The 25,859-nt window shown below is 38.5% G+C and overlaps 1 protein-coding gene across 7 annotated transcripts in view; it reads right to left on the bottom strand.

Annotated features, from left to right (window-relative positions):
* The window catches only part of GHR (growth hormone receptor), a 313,850-nt gene that overhangs the window by 155,033 nt on the left and 132,958 nt on the right, over window positions 1-25,859 (bottom strand). For 3 of the 7 annotated variants that reach the window (XM_015139960.3, XM_078003848.1, XM_015139959.3), the window contains exon 2: window positions 15,194-15,274. In XM_015139960.3, coding sequence (XP_014995446.1) covers window positions 15,194-15,263 — 70 coding nt within the window. In that variant the 5' untranslated portion in view covers window positions 15,264-15,274. 7 annotated transcript variants of the gene reach the window in all.

The raw sequence follows: 25,859 nt of genomic DNA, 5'->3' as shown, positions 1-25,859 counted from the left end.
CCAGTGAGGCTGCCTTAGGGTGGTGAGTCCAGAAGCCATGACTTTTGACTGGAGTTTATTCCTCTCCATCATAATGTGCAGTGCCTTTTCAATTCCGTTCTAACTCTGGACTTATAAACAATCTTTTAATCAAATAATTTAGTGGAGCTCTAAGAATGATGGCCAAGTCCAAGATATGTGCAGAATAAGAATGGAAGCAAGAATAAGAAAGAGATTTGTGATGGCAATCAAGAGACCCATCCTCATCTTTTCTGCTGGTGCTGCAGGAAGCAGAAGGAAAATACTCAGTGGTGATTTTCAAGGAATATGAAAGATGAATGAGGATGGGTGAGGAGTCAGGGGCCACACTTCTGCCACTGGAGAGAGGAGAGTGATTTTATAAGGGTCTTGTCTGAACATAATTCATACACTTCAAAATCTTCTTTCTGCTGATGACAACTCTGCAGTGAGGGAATAAGCAGGTATTTCTTATTTTGTCCTGTTTCAAACAGATTTTCAAATAAATTTTATCAACCAAAGCACTTGCTGTTAAATGTTAACCAATTGAGAAAAGCACACCAGAGAAGGAGGTTGTATGTCTTGGTCCTACCTCTGACAGTAAGTGCTTGAAATCTTGGCTACATCATTTAATTCTCTGGGCCTCAGCTTCCTCATCAGTAAACAGTGAGGGCTGGTCCTGAGGCTTCTAGCCAGAGAGATCACAAAGATATTTAGTTTAGTTTCAAATTATTTTTAATTAGTTTCTAACATTTAGAACCTAGGAGATTCATATGAAATATTCAAGATCAACTTTTGGGTATACTCAGATGAGGAACAAATGGGGCAGTTTTCCATAGCTCTTTCTGTCTTATAAAATACTAGATAATATATTATTTTTGTAGTCTATTGTCTGCCTCATATGCATGTCCTCCACTCCACAAACACACACATATCTCACTAAAGAAAGCAGCATGACCGTAGAGGTTTTTATCTCTTTTGTTCATTGAGGCATTGCAAGCACTGAGAATAGTACCCGGTAGATAAAAGGTCCTCAATAAATATTTGCTGTGTTAATTAACTTTAATATTAAATTATAGTTTTTTAAGTATAGTTTTTTTCAAGTGAGGAAAGCTGAAGGCAACCAGAAACTCAGGTATAAGACATAAATATGTTCACTGAAACATAATATGGATTTTATAGTGAGGTGCCAAATATAAAGGCTACTGATACATACTTCTGCCTGTATATGGTATGTTTGTTTCTCATAATCAAGTTGGGATTACAAATAATGTTGGGGGATATTTTCACATGAAAAACTTGAATATACCAATAGATCTCCACCTGTCAGCTGTTTGTTTCACTTGTAATGATTAAAAAAAAAAAAACAAAAAACAAAAACCCAGCAAGGCATGGTTATTTTAAAGGCATGTGACAGTTCAGTATGTGGAATGTTCCACATTAATGTAACCTTAAATATGGCAGATTGATTTTTCTGGTGGTAAAAAGTAGGTTTTAAGACTGATGAAATTTAATCTCACACCAATAATATTAATATCAACAGCTGGCTTTGCAGTTATCACACTCTCCTATGCTTCCTTTAATAAATGTTCATGGATGTCTCCCAGTTTGCTCCACTAGTCTTTAATTCTTAGGGCTGTCAAGGGAGAAATGAAAGGAAGCATTTGTTAGAAGCACTCAAATATGACCATGCATTCATGGGGATTTGTTAGCTGATGTTTAAGTTGTTGCGTTTCCCATAAACAAGCATGAGTGACAGGCTTTAAGGGTGATCTTCCAAAACAAATGTGACTCATAACCATTAGTACAGCACACGCTAAGCTAACAAATCATGTCCTAATCAACCTCTGAGTACTCCCTGGAACATGGAATTGGTCAAATTGTAGAGGAGGTTTAAAGAAGAAATTGCTGCAACCTTTCATGTAAATATGGCTCCATCAAGCACACCAGCTTTTATGTGGAATTTCCTTGTTAATGAATATTTAATGTAGAATAACCCGGAACAAGGTTGGGAAATTCTGGTAGGTTAGTGAATCTCTTCGTCAATCTCTTTGGTACCAGCAGATAATTACTTAGGCAGAATTCTATCTATCTATCTATCTATCTATCTATCTATCTATCTATCTATCTATCTATCTATCTATCTATCTATCTACAGTGTCAGATTTAGAGTTTAAAACAGGTTTTCTTGATAGTCTGAGTGTTTCTTTTAGAATCAACAGAACTAAAACAGACCTAATTTTTCCACTTGAAGAACATACTGAGGAATGAATTTCTGCTTTGACCTATTATTATTCCCTAATGTCTCTGATATTTATTGCTGTACTTAGTGAAATCTGAGTTGGATTTTTTGCTTTCGTTTTTATTTTATTATTTTTGTTTGATTGTTGGCTATCATTGGAGCAGGTATGAAAAAGGGAATTAACAGCTGTCTGTAACAACTTCAGTTCTTAATTTGCTCATTTAGATTTGATACCACTTTAGTAGTGTCCCTGAGAAATGATAATCATGAACCTTAACTACTTCTAGATTTAAAAACTGCATGGATATATGACATTGTATGAAAGAGTATTTAGTTACAATTAGTTACTTGGTAATTCTTATTATAGAGCTTCAACTGTGTGGTCCAGTTGGTTTTCTCTGATTTCATTCAAAAAGAGCCTTTCCTTTCTTGGGGTTCCGATAACTTTTTGTACGTGTTACATACAGACATTCATTAAGGCACATCTGATATGATCTCTCTTTTTCTTCTAACCTCTTTGTTTACCTGGCAAACCTTTGAGCCTCTTAAGGTTAATTTATTTATGGGTTCCATCATTGGGCTCAAAAAATCTTAGATGAGTAACAAATGAAAAGAAGAGGTATAATGTAACTATATGTATTTGTTTTGCTTTTTAAAAAGCATAAACGAGTTTTATCTAATTTGATCCCCACAACAATTCTGGGGACTGTCAGTTCAATATGCAACTACCAGATCTAGACTGTGGTTCTCAAGCAGGAGCCATTTTGATCCCTAGAGGACACTTTGCAATGTCTATAGTTGTTTTGGTTGTTGCAACTGAGAAGGGGGCTACTGGTATCTAGTGGGTATGAGGTCACAAATGCTGATAAATTTGCTACGATGCACAGGACACACCTCCCACCACAGAAAAATGATCTAACCTAAAATCTCAGTAGTGCCAAGGTTGAGAAATCCTCATTTAGCCCCTCACTTTCTGAAAACTATTGTAAACATATGTTCTGTGAGCTCTAGTCCAAAAATATTTTTCTGATTAAGTATATCCTATAGGACATTTACTTAATGTACTATATAAAACTGCTTCTTGCATTGAATCATCTTCCACAAAAATATACAAACAAGTTAACCACAAACAGAGGAATAGCAAGTTCATGGTTTGATTCCTAACTGTTGGACCCCACCAGGATGAATGCTTGGTTTGTCAATCCTTTTTGTATTTAGAAAAGGCTCTTGGGTATAGCTAGCACCTGGGTACTTCTATGCATTTCAAGAAGAAGGAATTCATTGTCTGAACTCTTTTACAAAATGTGTAAGTTCAGCTGTTTCTTAATATTAAAGTTTCTAGGAGAACAGCTAAAGAGGACTAGGTGGATTTAAATATCAGTTGCTTAAAACAAACCCCAGAATCAAAACTAGCAAGTTAATTCAATCATTTTCCTTTGAGAAAATGGTACATGAATGTGGGGAAGTAAGCATGAAATGATGGCTCTGCAGTCATGTACACAACTATAAAGGGATGGCCAGAAATACCTTTTGCTTCTCACAACTGAACATCTATCAGTTATTTTAAAAAAAGATTTCCTAAGTAGATATAATGGAGTAACCCATTTGAATCTTTTTATAACTCAATCTCCAGCAGTAACTCTGTGTTCCACCGAATATCAATTCAAATAATACACTAGGGCATAGACCAGGAAGAAAGGAACCTTAGGAATCATCTTGTCCACTGGTTTTCTGCCTTTTTTATATTTGCTGAATTAGTCATTCAAATATAATCTGATGTGGAAACTGTGTATGATCAAAACAATTATATGAAACTGTATTTGCACATACATTTCCATGTACTTCCGTATAGAGTACCCTGGCAGGTCAGCTCTGCACACCCACGTTTTAACTCTAGTCTTGCCTAACCTAGAAATTTATTCTACTTTCAGATAATTGTAATTGGCATAAAGCATTTTCTCAAAAAAGCAACCTAATTTTCCTTGTTCTTCCTCTCTTGATGAGAAGGTAAACAAAGAGGAGACTGACCTTTACTAAAAACCTCTTACCAGTAACTATACCAGGTATTGTACATGCTATCTCATTTAATTCTCATGGATGGCTTTCTGAGCAAGAATTAAGAAAATCACTCCCAGCATCAGAATCAACTTACCAAAGACCTACTTGCTGTATTAATCAGATTTAATTTTATTAGAAGCACAGGAACTAGAGCAGTACAATTTCATCAAAGCCATCCTCTAAACACTGATTCTTACAACTATAACTATAGAACAGTATTCCGTTTTATAAAGGTTTATGCTATCATGTCTTAAACATTAGAAACATCTTCAAGATAGTTTTCTGTAGTCATTATTAAAATTATCTGTAGCTTCTAAAACTTCCTTGTGCAAATGAACCACTTCTTTTAGGCATACATATATTGTTATAAATAAAATTCCACATGTCAGTTTATTTTGCATGTTTATTTAGGCCTCAGGGTTTGCAATAATAACTCAACTTGAGGACAATAACAGTAGTTACTAAACACAATTAGCCTATTGGTAATTCCAATTATAGGAATTATATAGAATAATTATATAGAGCTTCCTATAATTATAGGAATTATACATAATTATTACCAATTACCAACTGACTAATTGTATTCAGTAACTGCTTTTCCTGTGTACTAATCTCAATAGGTGCTTTACTTGTGTTACCTCACTGAAGCCTTTTTAAATAAGTCATTTTCCTCTGACTTAACAGATAAGAAAAGTGAGGCTCAGAGAATGTAAGAAACTACCAAAGTCACTGTAGCAGATGCTGTCAGTGCTTTGGTGATGTAGATTCATCTCTTTGCCTATTTTACTTTATTTTATTATTTTATTTTATTTATTTTGTCTTATTTTATTTTATTTTATTTTATTTTATTTATTTTCCAAGACAGAGTCTTGCTCTGTTGACCAGGCTGGAGTGCAGTGGCACCACCTCAGCTCACTGCAACCTCTGCCTCCTGGGTTCAAGCAATTCCCCTGCCTCAGCCTCCCCAGCAGCTAGGACTACAGGCACCCGACACCCTGCCCAGCTAATTTTTGTATTCTTAGTAGAGATGGGGTTTCATCATGTTGTCCAGGCTGGTCTCGAACTCCTGACCTCGTGATCCACCTGCCTCGGCCTACCAAAGTGCTGGGATTACAGGTGTGAGCCACCGCGCCCAGCCCCTCTTTACTTTTTTTTTTTTTTTTTTTTTTCACACAGGCTTCATGTGTGGTTTCAGTCCCACACTCTGGTCCTGTGTCTCTGTGTCGGCTGCTCTCAGGCTGCTGGAGCCAGTTTTACCTGCACTTGGACAACTGATAGCGTGTAGAAATTTGCATCCTCCTGAGGATGGTTTCTTTACCTTCCCAGTCTCATTTTCCTACTCTCCTATCGCTTTCTCCCTGGACCATTTTCTAATAATTCACTTTCATAGGAATCCTTGCCTCAGCATCCTACTTCTGGGGAACTCAACCTTTAAAAAGTCACACAATTCATATATGGGATTCAAATGCAGTTTTGACAAAGTCCAACACCACTGCTCTGAAATACCTAATCTAAACTGTTTCTCCTGACCACAGCAGAGAAGAAGGAAACAGGAATCAGATGTGGGTGGTGTGGAGACTGCCTCTTACTGGTCCTAAACCCTAAGCATCTCTGAGGACCAGTTTTTCCTCCCAGCGAGCTCCTTCATAGCTCCCTTTACTCTCTGACAGGATAAGCCTCTGCTTGATTAACTGCTGCCCCCAAGGAAGTGACAGTCAATAATAGGATCAAAGTACCAGAGGAATTTGATGCACCCTGAGGCAGATCATAGTAAGCTTCTATCAACCAACTGCAGAAATATATCTCTAATTTATACAGTATTTATTGAATGCTAACTTGTGGCTAAGTGGCCACACTCTCCTCTTTTAGCCTGGAATTTCAGTCTTTTCCTTTTATCCTCTGCTTTAAGGCATCAGTGGCATTCCCCAACATCAAAAGTTTCCACCTTTGGGTGAATAGCAACCCAGTCCCAAACAGAGAAATCACCCCCCAAAATCCAAAAAGAGATGGTTTTAATCTAAATACGTCTCATGTTAAAGTTCTTAATATTCTTCTATTTTGGTTATTAATATTCTTTTATTTTTTCCCTTAAAGTGAGTTTTTTGACCTAAGAATATATATTTTTAGCAATCAAATATAGAAGTAAGACAAGACAGCCAGGTCATACTGGAGAGCACTTATACTTTTGCCTTTCACACCCATAATGGCTATAGTATACACATCAGTTTCTCAAGCAAATATGGCCAAGATATGCACAGAAGTTAACTTACCTCCTTCTATTTCTCAATAAAAGCCTTCTTAGAAACTATTCAGTCTGAATAACAACTGCAGAGGAAGAGAAAGCTAGTCAACCATGCTTATGAAGTTCAGAGCAAATACTAGAGGGTATGATGCTGGCCCAGCTAACAAAGAAAGCTGGGCACCATGATATACCAGTTTTCAACGTAGCCAGAGCTGTCTGAGTATGAAGCTTCATGTACTTTCTATATTCTAGTCCTAGCAAGCCCAGCTGGCCAAACGGTGCCCTGACACAGGGCAGGACTCTTCAACTGACTATCTTTCTCCTGTTTCCCTATTCCTCTGCTCTTATTACAATACATCGTTTCACCATCAGCAATTATTAAGGAAAGCATGGCTCTTCTTGCTCCAACCAGGGATGCAGTGGGTCAGTGGCACGTAGAGGAGAAGAAATTATATGTCCTAAATGTTAGCCAAACACAAAATGGTCCTCCCCTGAAAAATGACCTCTCATTTTTGGAAGAGCCAAGGCTCTGTAAAATATAATGTGGCAAACATCATCAATTCAGTGTCCACTAAGGCAAATCTGTTAATATTTACACATAGCACATGGTTATCCAGTAGTCAATATTATTTCTCCTTCCACAAATTTGGAAGGTTTTGCCAGAAAAATAAAAGATACACAAAGTGTCATTTTTTCAAATTCAGAAATCAAGAAATTAAGGATTTTATTAATATAAATTGACTTTTAACTTGAGAGTGTCATACTTCAAGATGTGCTCTCATTGGAAAATTAGAAAGACTTGATATTTAAGGAATGGGGCTAAGAAAATTGACTCAGCTATCCACAGGATCCCTAGTCAGGGTCTTTTGTAATCTAAAGTTCAATGTCCAAAGGGGCAAAGAAAATTTGGATTTGGGATCTTCAGGCATCATTATGTCTGTCAATATTTGAGGAGATTTAATCAGGTAGGTGGTGTAGAGATAAAGGTGGTGTCAGGGGGATGGTGCTGGGTGACCGGGTCACTTAATGCAGAATGTTGGTGACTGGTGCATGGGGTTCGGAGTTCAGTCACCTGGAAAGAGGTTGACAAGACTTAGGAAGGACATCAGGCTCTCACACATTAGTGTTTAGGGCAGAATTCTGATCTTGGTGGTAACTGGAGTATAAAGCAGGAAAATAAAATCATTCCATCACCAGGAAAAGCCCACAAAGCCTAGCTTCTAAAGTGGCACAGCTATTTCTAGACCCCTCCCACTATAAGGGGATACTAATTCAACTCCTGCCTTGCTCAGGACTGGAGATGAGAGCATCAGTGACAATTGCAGGAGAGAACTGAGGAAATCAAAGGTCAGGATTTAGATGCTGATTCACTTATTAATTCAACAAATAAATGAAGATCCTCATCAGAATGCTGAAGGATGGGCATCAAGCAAAATATCCTTCATGGATTTTAACATCTAGTTAGTTTTAATTCCATAACATTTTATTACACAGGGCATGGAATGGTCATTTTGTTCAGTTATTTGAAACCAATTAAATTGTATTTATTTCAAGCTCAATCCAAACTTTCCACACGCTTGAAACACAGATGTCATTATAACTTCATTTAGAAGAGGGACACACAACAAATGCCACCCTTCACCTGCCTCCTACCCCCACCTCTCTGCCAATCCCGTGTCCTGCTTGTTAGTGAAAGCCTCTATAAAAACATCCTGAAACATTTCCCCTGTGGTCAAGACATGATCCATCATCTTCTAATACCTGCAATCCTTCCATGGAAATGTGATGCATACACTGTGCAGGTTGAGGCTTAAGTTAAATTGTTATATAGACAGAAACAGAGATTCCTGATAGATGTATCTGATGAAACACTGTGGCTTCATCCTGGGAACAAGGAACTAGAAAAAATGGATTTGCAGCTGAGGCTGAAGAAGTGCTCTAAGGCCCAAGGCCTCTTGGTCTCTCCAGGAGTTGCCAGACAGGGCACTAAGGAATACTCTCTTCGTAGGGTCAATTGCATCAGATTTCAAAGTGTGTTTATGTTACACATCATCACCGTCTTTATGCTGCTAACTACAGATGATGAGGAAGCTTTGCTTTGGGTTTGAAGATGACACTGTTGACAGCATTATTTAACAATCCGTGTGAGTATTGCCAGAAAAGTCAAAATGGAGTGACACTGCCTGCTGCTTCGGAAAGATGAAGGTGGACCCTTGTGTTGTGGCTGCTGGTGACTCTGCCTGATGACAAGCTAGGTGCATAATACTGTGGATAAGCAGGTGGTTACAAGCCAAGTAGAGACCCCAAAAGATGTCTTTATTGGTGACTCTGAACTGCCTACAGTTTTATATCATATACAGTGTAAGGTTAAGAAGGTTTAAAAGGAACCAGTTCTCAGTTAGAAACCCACTGACTTCAATGCACAGGGAGGAGAAAATCATCAGTGGCAAGTTCTTCATGAGATGGTTTTCCTCAGGAAAAGGTGCTGGGGTGACTGAGGAATCCTGGGCCCCTTGTTGTAGGGAATGATCTCATGTAGAGGCTGGCTGGGCCAGTAAAGACCAAAATGGACTTCTCTACAGTTGAACTTGGGTTGGTCTCTAGCCAGAGGTGAACAACCAGGTGTGTCTATGAACAGGTACTCTTTGCCATCACCAAACACCAAATACATTATGTCGACCTCATTCCTGTCTACCCCATAACAAGAGCCCCAATTTAGGATACTGAACCAAACTGGTGTGGAAACATTCTATTATATAACCAGGACTGGCTCTGGTCCCGTAAGAGCTGGCATCTAATGTGGAAGACCAGAAATATATTCGATCACTGGCATGTGTGAATTTAACTAACAGTCAGGGTTCTAAGTATTCTTGGGTGGTCCCACTCCTTCAATTTACTAATTAGCTGTGGCATAAATCTAATCACTCACACTGCCAGCTTCTTTGTAGAGGTGAGTCACTCAGTTTCTGTGGGAGCCTAACCAACCTCCCAGACTCTGCCCAGCACATGGCTTTGCTGTTCTCAACTCATCCTGCATATATTTTATTGCATCCCATGAGTTAAGTACATACTCTAGCAATGATAAAATACTTGGGGGGTTGTCAAGGTCTCGGGATAGAGTCACAAATGTCCAGAGACTACAATGAGGAGGGAGTTCAGCCCTTTGTCCTTGCTGTAGACCCTCACTGCATAGTAGCCTGAGCTATATCACAGCCATACTGCAGAGCTGAGCAGAGAGCTGTGGGACCCAGGGTAGACACAGGCATGAGGAGTTCAGAGAAATGGTACAAAAGAAGCGTAGCTTAGACACTCTGCTGTCATCCAGCCTCAGCGTGTTTCCTCCCCTACAGAGTTGTTCTGTGCAAGTACCACTTTAGTGCTAATAGGCTGAACTGTGCACCAGGATTTCACTGCATTAAATGTGAGTCATTGCTGATGATCACATTAATTAAAAATGCAGAAACTTAGAAACGGATGGAAAAGAAGGCACTGATAGTTCCCCAAGTCAAATATCCACAGGTTAATTGGACTCTGAGTACTGGTAACTCTGTCTTCCTAACATCCCTGTGTTTGTGATCCATCTATTTTTTAATCACCCCTGCCACACTTAGATTATCTCTCTCCTGACCTATTGTCATCACCTTCCTCCTCTAATTCATCCCTTTTGAATTTACTTTTATCTTATTAGTAGTATTATTGACAAAGTAAAAATCTAACAGTATTATTACCTAGATTAAAACCCTTTAATAACCTACGAGGATCACAATTAAATTATGTTTATTTCTCTGTTTTCTCTTCTAAAGACTGTGAGCTCCTTAAAGGCAGGAATATACATTCAAAATTCTTCCTTGGACTGGGCACAGTGGCTCATACCTATAATGCCAGCTACTCTACAGACTGAAGAAAGATTGTGTGAAGCTAGTAGAACTGTTTGGGGCCTGTACAACATAGCGAGTTCCTATCTCTAAAAGAAAAAGATGAATAAATGCATGCATGCATGCATGAATGAATAAATAAATACATACATAAAATTCCTCCTTGAATCTGTAAAATGACTTAATAAAAGCTTCTTGAAAGACTTTTTTTGTGTCATTATCTACATTGGCACCATCTAGATTAACCCAGCTTGCTGTGACCTGCTGAACTCCAACATCAAATAAAGTCTGCAATATCAGGAGGACAAGGGGTCAGAGGATTGCTGATGTACATGGACACAGGCCATAGCACTAGAATACACCATAAGATTTCTTCTTGCCTCTGGATGATGGTCAAGACAGCAGCAATCAAAAGCTCTGTGGCTTTTCTCCCCATCTTCACTGTGAATGGAAAGCCTTGAATTGTTCATTCTTGAACACATTTAACAGATGCATTCATTACTGTTTACTAACTGAAACCATGACTCGAATACTTGTATGAAATATATCCGACATGTCTTAACATCCTCTCAGGGCTCTGTGGAACTTCACCTGTAGTGGGATAGAGTTTATTTTAAAAAATAAATTGCTTTGTCCACTGTGCCATTATTTCCTATCTGATAGCAATGAGAACAGGAGTGTCTTTTCTTTCAAGTAAGTGTTTTGTCAGTGTGCATAGGTTTATGAAAAATGTTCAAAATATACAGAAAACATTATGGGGCTCTCGGTTCCCTTAGGATGTGGCACCTCATTCCTAAGTCTCTTACCTTGAAGGGTGTAGAATGATATAACACCTTTTGCAGAATTTGAGTGATGTCAATTATGTGCTTTGCCTATAAGCCACACCTAACTGGCATGCATATATATATATACTATATACATATATTGTACATATATACACATATATATGTATATATGTACATATATAGTATATGTATTACACACATACAAATATAAATATGTTATATGTAAATATATATCAATATTATACATAGGTATTATATATGTTACATATAAATATCACACATACAAACTATTCCATCTTGCAGGTAGCAGTTTTCTCTGGCCTCCAACATTGAGGCCTATTACTTGCTGGATATGGCATACAATTCCTCTTTCTTTTCTTCCTCTCCAAATGCTACTGATTCTTCAAGGGTCCAGCAAGTCTTGCCTTTTCCATAATGCCTTTGCTATCTCTAGGCCTTCTATAATTTGACTTAAACCTACTGACCTAAGTTTGCTTCCAAGGGGAATAATTACAAATATAGCACCTATGTACCACACACCCTGGCCAAATTAATCCTATGCCTTCCATGAAGTAAGTGCTCAAGAAATATTCGTTGAATGTTAAATGCTAAAACAGAACCATCCATTGACTAGACAGTGCCATATATATAAATATATGTGTGTGTATATATATATATATAAAAAACACTCAGTAAGTGAATGAAGTGTTCTCCATGGACATCTCATATCTACATCTGTACACTTCTGTTTATGTTGTTGCTTTATTGCATAAGTTATTCCTGTAATAGCCTTCTGTTCTTCTCAGCCTTTTAAAATCTTAAACCCGACATTCTAGTCTCTATTGAAACAATGCCAGCCTCCTTCATGAAGCTGTAATTCACCACAGCTGAGGTATCCCTCCCAACATCATCACTTCTATAAAGTGTGATTCAAGCCATTTTGATAGTTAATATACAATGCCTGATATTGTAATTCTTGGTGTACATGCCTGATCTATTAACACATGAAAAGTTCCTTGAGGGAAGAATCAATGTATTCCTCATAGCCGTAGGTGCAGGCTTTGAAAATAGGAAACTCTTAAGAATTATCAGTACATTGAATTTGTTGAATTAACTATTCTAGTCCACCTTGATCTATTCTTTTTCAGGGCATCTTGACCATTTCTCTTCATCACACAATCTAAACCTTAAAGATATACAGTCTCTCATTAATTTCAAGACATTCCTCATGTCCTAGCTAGACTGAACTACAAGACAGGGGCTTGCCTACTTCCACCTTAGGTTACTGAGGTCAAAGGGTATATTCAGGGGAGGACTGACTGAAATAGTAGAGATATACGACCTAATTTATAACAGGCACTCCTTGGAAGAATACTTTTATCCATCAGATCTTTATGCACATTTCTCACTAGCAACATCATTCCAGCAGCAGCAATTTTGATACAATCAGTTGACAGGTCAACCATGTGAAGCCCTTTGAAAACAAGGCATTGTGGATCATTCCTGATTTTGGAATAAAAAATTCTCCTCAAGACTATGTAATTGGCTTGAGGAGCAGACATAGAGCTTCATATTAAGGATGAGAGCTTCATGTTAAGGATGAGAGACAGAAAATATCTATTACAACACTTTAGCTAGCACAATAATGGCACTATTCAAATTTAGTTCTCATTAAATTTCCCACAGGGCAATTAGATTTAATTTAAAAAAATCCTTTCAGGGCCAGTATATTTCTAATTGCTCATCTGCCCACAAGAAAATCCCTGCTCAAGTGCCACCCTTCCCTATGCATAGAGGTCTGTCATCGTCTACCAGCTCCTGGGTGACTTTTCTCCAGGTGATGCTTCCAAGATCACTTACCCATCAGTGCCACCTCTTTCACTGACCAAACTGAATTCAATAGTAGTATCTTTTCTTTTTTTAAAATTTCAACTACATTTTTAGTCTGCCTTATTCAATAGGAGACACAATAAAAATAAAATGATTTGGCTACAATCCAGACCTGGCAGAAAAACAAACACATGGCCCATAAATGTCATCTGAGACTGACCCGTGTCATGTTATGCAGTAACTTTGGCTGAACCCAAGAACCCCTTAGATAAGTGGCCAGAACTAGAATACACACACACACACAGAGGCAAGCATGCACACACATGCTGGAATGAGCTTACATATGCCTTCTTACATAAACATCATACCCCATCCTTAATCTTTAGATCATTTTAAGAAAGGATTCTGGAATATGCACATATTCCAAAGGAAAAAGAAATATTGGTTAGCTCAACAAGACAAAAAAAAAAAAAAAAAAAGGAGACAAAAATGTTCTTCTTTGTTAAATTACTTCCTATGTGTAACCACTGGTAGGATATGTGATTTGTGTTTAGTATAAACCACTGCATTTGCTTATATTCTGCTCTCCCTAAACAAATAAATGAATCAAACAAAACTATTAAAAAGAAAAAAATCAAGCATTAAAAGCAACTAATGATGTTTTCTCTTCACTCAGGAACTCAAAGGTTTAGTAAAATGTCGAAGCAGTGGAAACAGATGCTCCGTGCAGACTTTCTAGCTCTAAAATGTAATTTGAGCTCTAATCTCTCAGCTGGGGATGCATTTTAAATTTTCTTTAAAGATTTCCTATGCCATACTTTTCATTTCACAAGTTTTTTAAATTCCTCAAATCTTGCCCAGTAGAGTGAAAGTCACCTTAATGAAGAAACGAGAGATTAAGCCACCATGACTTTGGAACAGCAGAGGATCTCAGCTGCAATTTTTTGGCTCAGAACCAGGGTCTAAAACCAGCCATGGGAAAAGCTGCTGAAACGGAGCCTGCAATTCTCTCCATGTTTGACTTGCATAATGTTGACATTATAACACCAGAGAGACCAAAAAATATTTCAAACAATTATGACTCTTTTCTATAAATATTTTTAAATTGCTTTAAGAGATAAAATAACATCTTTTACTCTTCTCGTTTTCTAAGTGACTCTGGTCACCCTCAGCAGCTCACTACTACGGATTTATTTTTGGCTAGAAGGTCAGGGAGGACATCTTAAGGCGCTAAGTCTGCTGTTAAACTGTATTTTCCAACATGAGCTGAATGGTGAGAAGGGGAGTCAGACACTCCTAAAGTAACAACTAAATTCAGTGTCATAGCATGGGAGAAATACATTGTTTCTTTCTTCTGTAGAAGCACAGGCAAGGAAAAGTATCAAGTACTCATTAAAAAAAAAAAAAAAAAAAAAAAAAAAAAAAAAAAAAAAGGTCTCCCACCACCCTTTAGAGAGCACAGTTTTCTTTCTGACAGAAAAATTCTTCTCCACTTTCCCTTCCATTACTCTTCCTTGTTTTAGTTAGGTCTGCTATGAAACATAGTTTATACATATTGAGACTTCTCTACCAGGAGAGGGATATAAAAAAGGGAGGGAGAATTATAGAGATGGGGAAGGAAGCTCATAATTTCTGGGTATATCATTCAACTATTTCAGGTGTCTCTTCCCTCAACTTAGCCAAATGGTAATCACCCAGAGAGTGAGAGGTGAAATTCATTTGAAACCTGCAATTTCCTTTCTCAGAGAATATGACTAACAAGCCTGAATTCTGAGCTCTGGAAATAGACTAGATATCCTTAGTCACAAATGAACTGAGTGAACAGTAAGCTAATAACTCTTCAGTGTAACTTCAATATTTCTCCCAGAGCCTGAGAACAAGAGACCTGGCTTTTCTTCAACATAAATGTCCTCAGCATGATTTGTAGCATTAATTTTTGACATGAAAACACCAGATGCCAAAGTTGACTGACTACTGCATTCCTCCTAAACATCCACGGAAAAGTCCTACTAGTTTCTGATTTTAAAGTTAAGTCAAGTTTCCTATTTGCTGCTATGTAAAACTTGCATCTTTTAATAAAATCATCCACAAAACTTGGATATAACAAATACAATTCAGTGTTGTTTCAAACCACTGAGGGTGGAAATGGAAAAGCAGAACTCACGCTCACTTCCAGAAAAAGCATCACTTGATCCTGCCAGTGCCAAGGTCAACAGCAGCTGCCAGAGATCCATACCTGTAGGACCTGCAATCACAAAAAGAGTAAGGTAAAGCCCAGCAAATAAAAGCAGACCATTATCATGAAATACTGTTTAAAGACTGGGTAAGACATGAATGTGCTGATGAATCAGTTCCAGAAGGAATCCTAGTAAGTCTTTCATTGCCCCGAGTCTCATATTGTCCTACTTTTCATGAACTCAAACAGCAGGTTGTAATAAATTCTACTGCCCGTGAGTACTCGTCTCAGGAAACAACATGAACACTAGAGATGTTCACATCCTGGCTCAAAGCCATAGAAACACCTCACATCAAATGACCCCCATGCACAGCTTCAGTAACAGGGCCAGTAAGGTTTGCTTCAATTTGATCTGGAAATAGAAAACCTTATCAGCAGTATCAGCAAGCATGGGGCCTTGAGCTGGACAGGCCATAAAAGGAAAAACAGAACAATCACGGTAATAGTAACATTTCATAAATCTGTTTCCCAGTGAACAAAACAGCTCAACACACTCAAAACAAAGTGCTAATGAGCCATCCTAAAGAGGTTTAACTAGAAGGGAAGCAGAAAGAAGGCGGGAAGCAAAAGAACACAAAAACTCCCTAGTAAAACTAAAAACCCACAAGGACAGATTGTATCGTAGAGAGTTTTTATTTTCATGAGGAATACAGATCTGAAAGACCCAGGAATGTGAACACCTCAGACACCAAGAGGGATGCATCTGTGGCTTTGCTAGGCATTTAGAAGCCCAGTGTGGCCACACCTGGAGCCCTTCAGTTTAACGGAGAGAGTAGATCAACACATCTGTCAGTACACACCTCAGTGACCATACACCTTTATCTGGAGGAAGGAAATAAGCTTTTCTAGAAAAAATATACCAGGGTGTCCACATCCCGGATCTTTTGAGGCAAGTTTGGGCTAGTCAAAAATGAACTCAGCATATTGCCTTTTGTAGAGCTGTTGTTGTGTCTAACAACTAATGCCAACTACTTTAAAGCTTAGCTGCAACATTTCCATAAAATTGCACTATTTACAAGTTACTCAGACACTTATCATCATACTAGGAGCTCCACCAGGACCTCTACTGGCATCATTTTTATTACTGTGCAAACCTGACCTAATGGAATAGCCCTTCATGGTATCCCTAATCAGGCTGAAATAATGAGCAAAGATGTTTGTTTTCATGGTCCTACAGATGTGGTCCTCTGGCAATGGCTGTGTAATTCTACATAGGGATAAAATTCTTGATGTACTGTAATTTCTAGACAGCAGAGGACTTATCTTTTTTTGTTCCATATAATTTTATATTCATAAAATAAAAAACATATCTCTATGTAAACTAAGTATCTTCTTGCATCTGAATCCCCATGTGCAAACCCACATGCATGAGGAACTCTCCTCCATACACTGCTTCATGGAGTCGTTTATAGGATTGAGTGTAAACATGCAGGTGAACACACTTTGTCAATGGTGAGATTTCAAATAAATATGAGTTGTGGTTTTTACAACATCCATGTTTTTAATTCCTAACCTGGAAGGCCTTGAGCTGATGGCCTTGCATCATCCTTATCTACTTTCCAAATGAGAACCACTGAACATCTCTCCCTCCCCATGTCCTTTACTCCTAGGTGAACAGGCTATGTAATCAAAGCTGGAAACCTCCAGCAGAAACATATTAAAAGGCTAAAAAAAGATGTTATAGGCTAAAAATGCAATCCTGTTGGTAACTAAGTATTTGCTTTGAATTTGATTCTTTCTTTCTTTTTTCTTTTTTTGTTTCACTCTGTCGCCCAGCCTGGAGTGCAGTGGCATGATCTCGGCTCACTGCAACTTCTGCCTCCCAGGTTTAAGTGGTTCTCCTGCCTCAGTCTTCCAAGTTGCTGGGACTATAGGTGTGTGCTACCATGCCCAGCTAATTTTTGTATTTTTAGTAGAGATAGGATTTCACCATGTTGGCCAGGCTTGTCTCTAACTCCTGACCTCAAATGATCCACCCGCCTTGGCCTCCCAAAGTGCTGCGATTACAGGTATGAGCCACCGTGCCCAGCTGATTCTTTTTAAGTGAAGAAAACACTGAGGAACTGGATGCTGTATACAGTGTTAATTTTACTTGTTATCTCCCAAGACACTTAGTGTCAGGTAAAGAAGTTTCCAGTAGCACCTGCTATTCTGATGTCAGGGTATAACAGTAAATCCCCAATTCCCAGGCAGCCTTTTTTGCTTCCCATCTGAGTGAGGGTGTGAACAGGTTTGCATTTCTCAGAAGGCCACATCCTCTGGTTTGGAAGTCACCTCTTCAGACATCTCAAGGATACCTGGCAGATGCCACAAATAAATGGCATTTACTTCAGTTGAATAGTTGATGACCTTCCTCCAATCCCGAAACTTTTGAAAGCAGCTGCATGCAAATGAGCTTCACTTCTTCCAAATAAAGAACTAGGTAGGGCGCGGTGGCTCAAGCCTGTAATCCCAGCACTTTGGGAGACCGAGGCGGGTGGATCACGAGGTCAGGAAATCGAGACCATCATGGCCAACACGGTGAAACCCCGTCTCTACTAAAAATACAAAAATTAGCTGGGCATGGCAGTGCATACCAGTAATCCCAACTACTTGGGAGGCTGAGGCTGGAGAATCGCTTGAACAGGGGAGGCGGAGTTTGCAGTGAGTTGAGATCATGCCACTGCACTCCAGCCTGGCGACAGAGCAAGACTCAGTCTCCAAAAAAAAAAAAAAAAAAAGGAACTATAATTATAACACTTCCTTTACAAGCTGAACATATGTCCATAGAATGTGCTCTATCAAAACAAAAAACAAACAAGAATCCTTAACACAAAATTAACCAGAAATCTGTTTGCATACTCCTACAGGAGAAAATAATATTTAAAATTGCCATGCTCCCAAATAGGAGGTGAGTGCAGTTTACTGCTTCCTGGAACACCGCATAGGGACCCAACTCTAACTAAGACCAGGGGCCAGGAGGAGGATAAAGAAATGTGGATGGATTCAGCAGAAGCTAAGTGCTTGATTAGAACCTAACTCTTCCCCTTCTCTTCCACTGATGTTGGCTCAGTGGGAATGACTCCAAAAGTAGCCCTCTGCACTCCTCTGCAGAACTCTCTCTAGGGTCCTCACATGAGCCAGGCCATGAGAAGTGACATTCAACTGTATTGTAAGCAGTCCACGCCATCTTTGCAGAGCCCCACATGGCACCTTCTAGATGAGGGAATCTTTATTAGGTTCTAGCCGAGATAAAATGTCCCTAGGAAAGGTCAGAGTGCTGACACATGAAGTTCGGAACTTTAATGTTATCTAACATTACAATGTAATGATATGCCAGATGTGAGAAAAAGAAAGTCCCTCTATTCCCCTCCACCAAACCCTTTTTGCCCAGGTACCTAAACTTATTACTTGTACCTATTAACCCAGAGACACAGCAGTCCACTCAAATGCCGTCATAAGAGGTTCTATAATAATCTAAGTAGAGGATGGCATTGTTCAGAGGAATCTACTAAATTGGACCTTAGCTCCCTGGGTTTTTTAAGCTTGCAATATTTTCCTAGGGAAAATCCCTCTCTAAATTTCTTTTGATACTTACACATTCTTTGACTATAGACTCATGGCAAGATTTTCAGCAGGCGGGATAAAAAATGGGCTTCTATTCTTGCATAATGGAACTCACACCATTTCCACCCTGAAAGCCTGAGGCATTTTGCCTGCTTCCCATCTTTCTCAAGAAAAAGCAAGTTCAAAACCAGTGTAATGCAGCTGGCATGAATTTTAAATCTGTAGACTGCCCAGCAGAGGAGGCCTCCAAATCACATAATTAGGCCCATGATATACTAACTTATTCTTTGGCCATAAAACAATTTGTAAACACATGAGAAAAGATGAGGGTTAGATATAATACATTTTCCAGCATGCTATAACCAACTCCTGACAAAGAAACCAATATGTTTAATTCTCTTTAATTTATAATTAGCAAGTATTTGTTAAACTACTAGTTCCTGCTAGCACTGAGCAAGGCACTACGGAGATTAACGCAAAAGCAATCAAAATCATGGTTCTTCAAGAATAAGGCAGTACAAACACATGAAACTGTGAAAAGAAGGGGCATATCTGAAAATAGAAGGTCAGACTAGGGAAAAATCAGGTATCGAATTGACAGTCTTAAAATTAGAACTAGATGACAGATAAGAGTGGAAAAGGGAGAGAAACTATGGTCAACTTGTATGGTAAAAGCTCAGAGCAAATGTTCTGGATGTGAGTATGAATTCTGAGTATGTTTTGGACGATATTCTGAGGAAGCTAGTGAATAGAGAACAAGGTTCAAATTTACGAATAAAAGGGCATAAAATTAGATTGGTGAGGTAGGACCAGATTAAAACAGCATTTTCAGGCCGGGCGCGGTGGCTCAAGCCTGTAATCCCAGCACTTTGGGAGGCTGAGACGGGCGGATCACGAGGTCAGGAGATCGAGACCATCCTGGCTGACACAGTGAAACCCCATCTCTACTAAAAAATACAAAAAAACTAGCCGGGCGAGGTGGCGGGCGCCTGTAGTCCCAGCTACTCGGGAGGCTGAGGCAGGAGAATGGCGTGAACCTGGGAGGTGGAGCTTGCAGTGAGCCAAGATCACGCCACTGCACTCCAGCCTGGGCGACAGAGCGAGACTCTGTCTCAAAAAAAAAAAAAAAAAACCAAAAAACAAAAAAAACACAAAAAACACAGCATTTTCAACTCAGATTGATCAGAAAGTCACTAGAGATTTGGTGCAAAAGTGGGTTTTCCTTAGGTTACAGCTGCCCTTCATGCCTTCTTAACTTAATATCACTGAGAAGTATTGACAAGATTTGGTGATGATTGGATATGAGAGATGGTAGAGACACGTCTGTCACAAATAACTGGGTATGTGTGGATGAGAGATAGTGCTAGTGAAAGAAATCAGGATTTGGGGATCTGAGTTGGTTAGCGGGAGGAGAAGGTCATAGGACTGCTTCAGATACTTGGTGTTTTAAGGCAATTATAAGACTTTTGGAAATGTGAGAAACGACTAGTGGGAAGTTGAAGGTAAGAGACCAAAGATTGAGAGGCAAGGGAGGTCATTACTGAAGGTGAGGGAGAGCTACATAGAGATGAGGAGTATCACGTGAATTTAAGGAGAAGACTAGACTATTATGGTGACAAGTCTCCATAACACCTTCATCAACAATTATATTAAAAGTTTATTTGCCAGGCATGGTGATTCATGCCTGTAATCCCAGCACTTTGGGAGGCTGAGGCGGGTGGATCACGAGGTCAAGAGATTGAGACCCTCCTGGCCAACATGGTGAAACCTCGTCTCTACTAAAAATACAAAAATTAGCTGGGTGTGGTGGCGTGCACCTGTAGTCCCAGCTACTCGGGAGACTGAGACAGGAGAATCGCTTGAACCATGGAGGTGGAGGTTGCAGGGAGCCGAGATCGCGCCACTGCACTCCAGCCTGGCGACAGAGTGAGACTCTGTCTCAAAAAAAAAAAAGTTTATTAAGCCACACAGGGAAAAATATGCTTATATCTGGTTTGTAATTTTGTGGAAATAAAACAAACCACCACCTAAAATAACGGACACCCTCTAATTTGTATCAAGTATTTTTTTAAAAGTGATTAAAGCATCCTTAGACGCATCCTTAGAAGTGTGATGTTAATATATTAATAGATGGGAAGAGTAAATGCCAGCATTGATTACTAAGAAATATTGTGAAATTGAATCTAGTCGATCTCCTTGCTGAAGCTTTTCCAATAATACAGCACAGGAAAAGGAAGAGGTTAACCCAAAAGGGCATTTAAAACTGCTGGTTTTCATTAGCACCAAGCATGCATTGAAATAGTTTGCTTTCAGAATTCATGTTGTTACCAACTTTTTATGGTGATGATAATTTGGAAAATGGTCAGATCTAAAATGCCTTAGGTGAATTTATTTCCTTCCTATGAATGAGGAAAGCTCACAGACAGTTTTGATAGAACTACTTTTGCTGAGATTTCTCTCCTCTTGGAGATCCAGTGGGGAATGCAGGATGGGAATTTTAAATGTGTAAGGTGTGAGGGGGAAAAAGACTTTTGGGAGTAGTACATATAGTAGGTCTCCAATTTTATTTATTTATTTGTTATATTATTTGTATTTTTACTTTTTGAAGAGACATGGGTCTCACTCTGCCACCCAGGTTGGGAGTGCAGTAGCATAATCATAGCTCACTGCAGTCTCCAACTCTTGGGCTCAAGGGATCCGTCTTCATCAGCCTCCCAAATAGCTTGTACCACAGGCATGTGCCAACCCATCTAGCTATTTTTTTTTTATTAACAGCGTCTTGCTATGTTGCCCAGGCTGGTCTCTAACTCCTGGCCTCACTTGATCCTTCCGTCTTGGCCTCCCAAAGTGCTGGGATTATAGCCATAAGCCACCACATCCAACCTAGGTCTCCAATTTTATAAAATAAGGATATATGGTACATACCTGCACTGACCAATTCTGTTACAATAAGTCACAGGTGTCTATTGAGCACTTAAAATGTGGCGAACACAATTGAGGAATTTAATGACAATTTAAATTTAATTAAATATGTAAGTCTATTTGGAACATGTTGGATATATGAACCCACATTTTAAGCTTTACATTTTATGAAATGTAAATGCAGATCAAGTATTTATGATTAAAATTTAGCGTCCAAATTCATATGTGCTATAAGTATAAAATATACATGAAATTGAAAGCTTAGTACAAGAAGAAAAGATGCAAAACATCTTCATAATGTTTATGTTGACAACATGTTGAAATCATATTTTTGACTGCTGAGTTAAATGAAATCTATTATTAAAACAAAATCCTCTGTTTCTTCTTATTTTTTTAAATGTGATTACAGCCATGTATCACTTAATGACAGGAATACATTCTGAAAAATGCATCATTAGGCAATTCCATGGTTCTGCGAACACCACAGAGTGTATTTACACAAACCTAGATGGTATAACCTACTACACACCTAGGCTATATGGGATAGCCTATTGCTCTGGGCTACAGACCTGTGCAGCAGGTTACTACTCTACTGAATACCATAAGCAATTTTAACAATATTAAGTATTTATGTATCTAGACATATCTAAACATAGAAAAGATATCATAGAAACATGATATTATAATTTTATGGGGCCAGTCCATCATTGACTGAAAAGTCATTATGTGGTGCATGACTGTAGTTGAAAATTTTAAATGACATACGTGACTTGCATTTTATTTCTACTGGCAGCATTCATATATACATTTTATTGTTTATATGTATGCACTTGCATTCAAAAACATTAAATGATTACTGTGGGCATATTTGCTTTTGTAACAAAAATGAACAAATAAAGTAATTTTTTAAAAATTCAAAAGACATGTAAAATCATCATGATTATGTTGTAAAAGGTCCTCCCAAAAGCAGAATGATGGGGACAAAAATATTCACTAAAGACTTAGGTGACTTAGGTATGATTGTATCTGTGGAAGGTTGTTTTTTTCAAGGGTACCCAGTGTGCATTCATTTACCTTCAGAAGTATAATTATTCACATTATGTCCCTATTTGAGTCACAGACAGTGGTGTACTGGTAAATGTTTAACACTTGTCTCTCTGGAATTTAAAAAAAGGGTCATGATTTGTATCATTTGCCAATTTCTGTGGTGTAAATACCTCTTTCAAGGTTGATTTTAAGCTACCAACATTAATTCACTGATTGGATTCACAAGCCAGAAGCTGGACCCAGTACACACTGGCTGGGGAAGGGACTGATGCTATCTAGGCTTCATGTGAGGTAACAGGTACAAAAATTAAGCAATCTACTAACATTGATACAAAACGTAAGAGACAGTACTGTTGAGTAAACCCTGGACACTCAATTTCATTTGATGACATCTGATCCAGTGGCAGCTGATCACATTTAGTTAATAATCATTGAAAGATACTTTCCCAGCTCAGGAGACATTAGCTTCTACCACAGATGCTATTGTTAATCTTCATTTACAGAGAGGGTGAGGTTGGGGTTAAGTGAATGTGCTTTGGAGTCACAGAGAGCTAAGTTAAAATCCTAGCTCTATCAAACCTCAGCTTACTCATCTCTAATATTGATATGATAAGATTTTCCCTTTTTCATAAAAAAATCAGGATTAGATGCGATAATTTATTTAAAGCATTTGGCATTCGCTCTGCATGTATCCAAAAGGGTTAGTTATTACACTTACTAAAGTCTTCTTGGTAGTAGTAACAACAGACTATTTATGTTTTATAATGTTCCTACGGGGTATACTGAGAGTAGGGACCCTCATTTATATATCAAGATATATTACATATCTTTATCTTTTATTATAATTTATCATAAAAGATAAATTATATATCTTCATGATATATAAATATACATCTAGGCAGGTGGCAGAGCAATCAGCAAATGTGCTTTTCGCCAGTCACAATATGTAACTATTCCTAAATCAAGCACTTACATCATATGCAGGTTCAGGGAAAGGGAAGGACCATTATAATGTAAAGTGTGTATATCCTAGATAAGGCAATAATACAGCCCATTTGTGCTTGGGTGTACAGGCAATTGCACATCTTCTAAAGGGAGTTCCAATTGTGTAGGAAATACTTTAGGGGCTAATTCCTCCCTCGTCTACTTTAAGAAAATTCTATGTGGTTGTTGTTAGGTTCAGATAATTTGTTTTGTGAAATCATGGATTTCTAGAACTAAAAATTAGATACAGAAATCCCAGTGACAAGATGCTTGGCTTGAAGTTAGAACGTCTCTTGGGAGAACTCAAAAAAGGCAGCTGAGTTACAAGAACCTGAGTCTCTGTCTCTTCCTTTATGGAGGAATGAAAGAAGAAGGGGCATTTCAGTAGCCAAATGCTTGGCCATACTCCGATCTTGGTATGCATAGTTTTTCTATTCAGAGTGGAACTTTCTCAAAGAACGAAGCATTCTGTTTCACTAGGACCTCACATTGCACTTTGCAATGCCTCCCCGCAACTATCCCTGTGGATGTTTGTCAACTCACTAAGCTTGATTCACTTGGTGCATTAATGAATTCACAATGCAGATGTGACTGTTACATGAAAGAGATAACCAACTGCATGGCCGCTTATTTGAATGATATATTTCTTCTTATATCTTACTTTACACTATTGTCCCTACCAAGTAATTTTTTCCAAAGCAGAATTTGAAAAATGAAACCTCTTATTGATTTTCTACTTTTTTTCTCTTTCTACAAGTGGCTCATTCTAAAATCTGATTTTTTAATTACTATGATAGATCATATAGACCATGGGGAATGCTCCTTAAACGAATTTAAAGATGTTGGAATTTTCTTCAGACTCAAATTTGAAAATTCTGTTTCACCTAATCTAAAAGGAGATAAATAAGCTATAGGAGACAAGTTCTCATACAGTGAAGTCTTCAAATGAAAACATTCATTATCTTGGTGAGATATAATCTAACAATGATTACTATAATAATTTATAGTATACTAAATGCTTTTTATATCTTAAAGAAGTGCACGTGTTGCTGCCTTCTTTGGAGTTAACATAACAGAAGTGTAGGTTTTCAAAGACAGTTACTAGCATGCCCGAATAACATATGGAGCAAAAATTGGGAGAAACCCCTCTTTCCTTTTATCAAGTCCAACATGGCAAGGTTATTCTTTTAAAGCAAACAAGTTGGGAAACCAAGAGTGAGGCAATGTGATCTCCTGGGGAAAGCATTACTGGAGGAGGAGTCAGCAATCCCGTAACCTGGCACCAGCCCAACATTGCCTGAGCTGGTGACACAGGTAGTCATTTAATCACTATGGGTCTCAATTCCCTCACCTGAACACCCTTCCAAATTTTTGTTATAAGCCAAATCCTGCACTGTGCTGTGTAATAACAACTGCCATTCATTGATGACTATTCATGTCCTGATGTTACTAGGTTCCTTGTCTTTCTCTTCTTTTAGCTGGAGGCAGTAGCTGTGTCTCACTCACGATTACATTCTAACAATTAGCCATGGGCTTGCCACAGAGTAGATGTTCACCACAATATCTACCCAACAAATAAGTGTGCCAGGAACCTTCTTATTTCATACAATCTTCACACAGACCTTGCAAGAGAAATGCTCATTTCACAAATGAGAAAATGGAAGTTTAGAGGAGCTCAGAGAGGTTAAGTAAATCTCCTCCCAAGCTCACACAGGCAGAATATCTCTGGGTAGGGTTTTGAACTGTGCTTGATCTCTCCAAGGCCTGCCTTTACTTTCCCATGCCTCTTAAATTGTGAAGTAGGCACGCTAAACACACAATCAGGGTAGCAGTGAATCAGAACAAACTACAGGGAGCAAGAAAAAGAGTAATATTTAGATGTGAATTATAAAGAGAGGTAGACATCATAATATTTTCAGTGCATAGGGCCTGTCAAAGACATGGCAGTTTCTTCAAGGGCTGTATTACATTGCTCAAGGGATGTAATATTTATTGCTATGCCTTAGAACCTCCAATAGCACCTGGTCTACTTTTGGGTACATTACTTAAGAGCTTTGCAGTATGCTCTCTCCATGACATGGGGCATTATCCTGCC

The sequence above is a fragment of the Macaca mulatta genome, chromosome 6 (genome assembly GCF_049350105.2).
Source record: "Macaca mulatta isolate MMU2019108-1 chromosome 6, T2T-MMU8v2.0, whole genome shotgun sequence".
NCBI lineage: Eukaryota > Metazoa > Chordata > Mammalia > Primates > Cercopithecidae > Macaca > Macaca mulatta.
The sequence above is the reverse complement of the archived record's forward strand: the minus strand, read 5'-3'. Positions and strand labels throughout refer to the sequence as shown.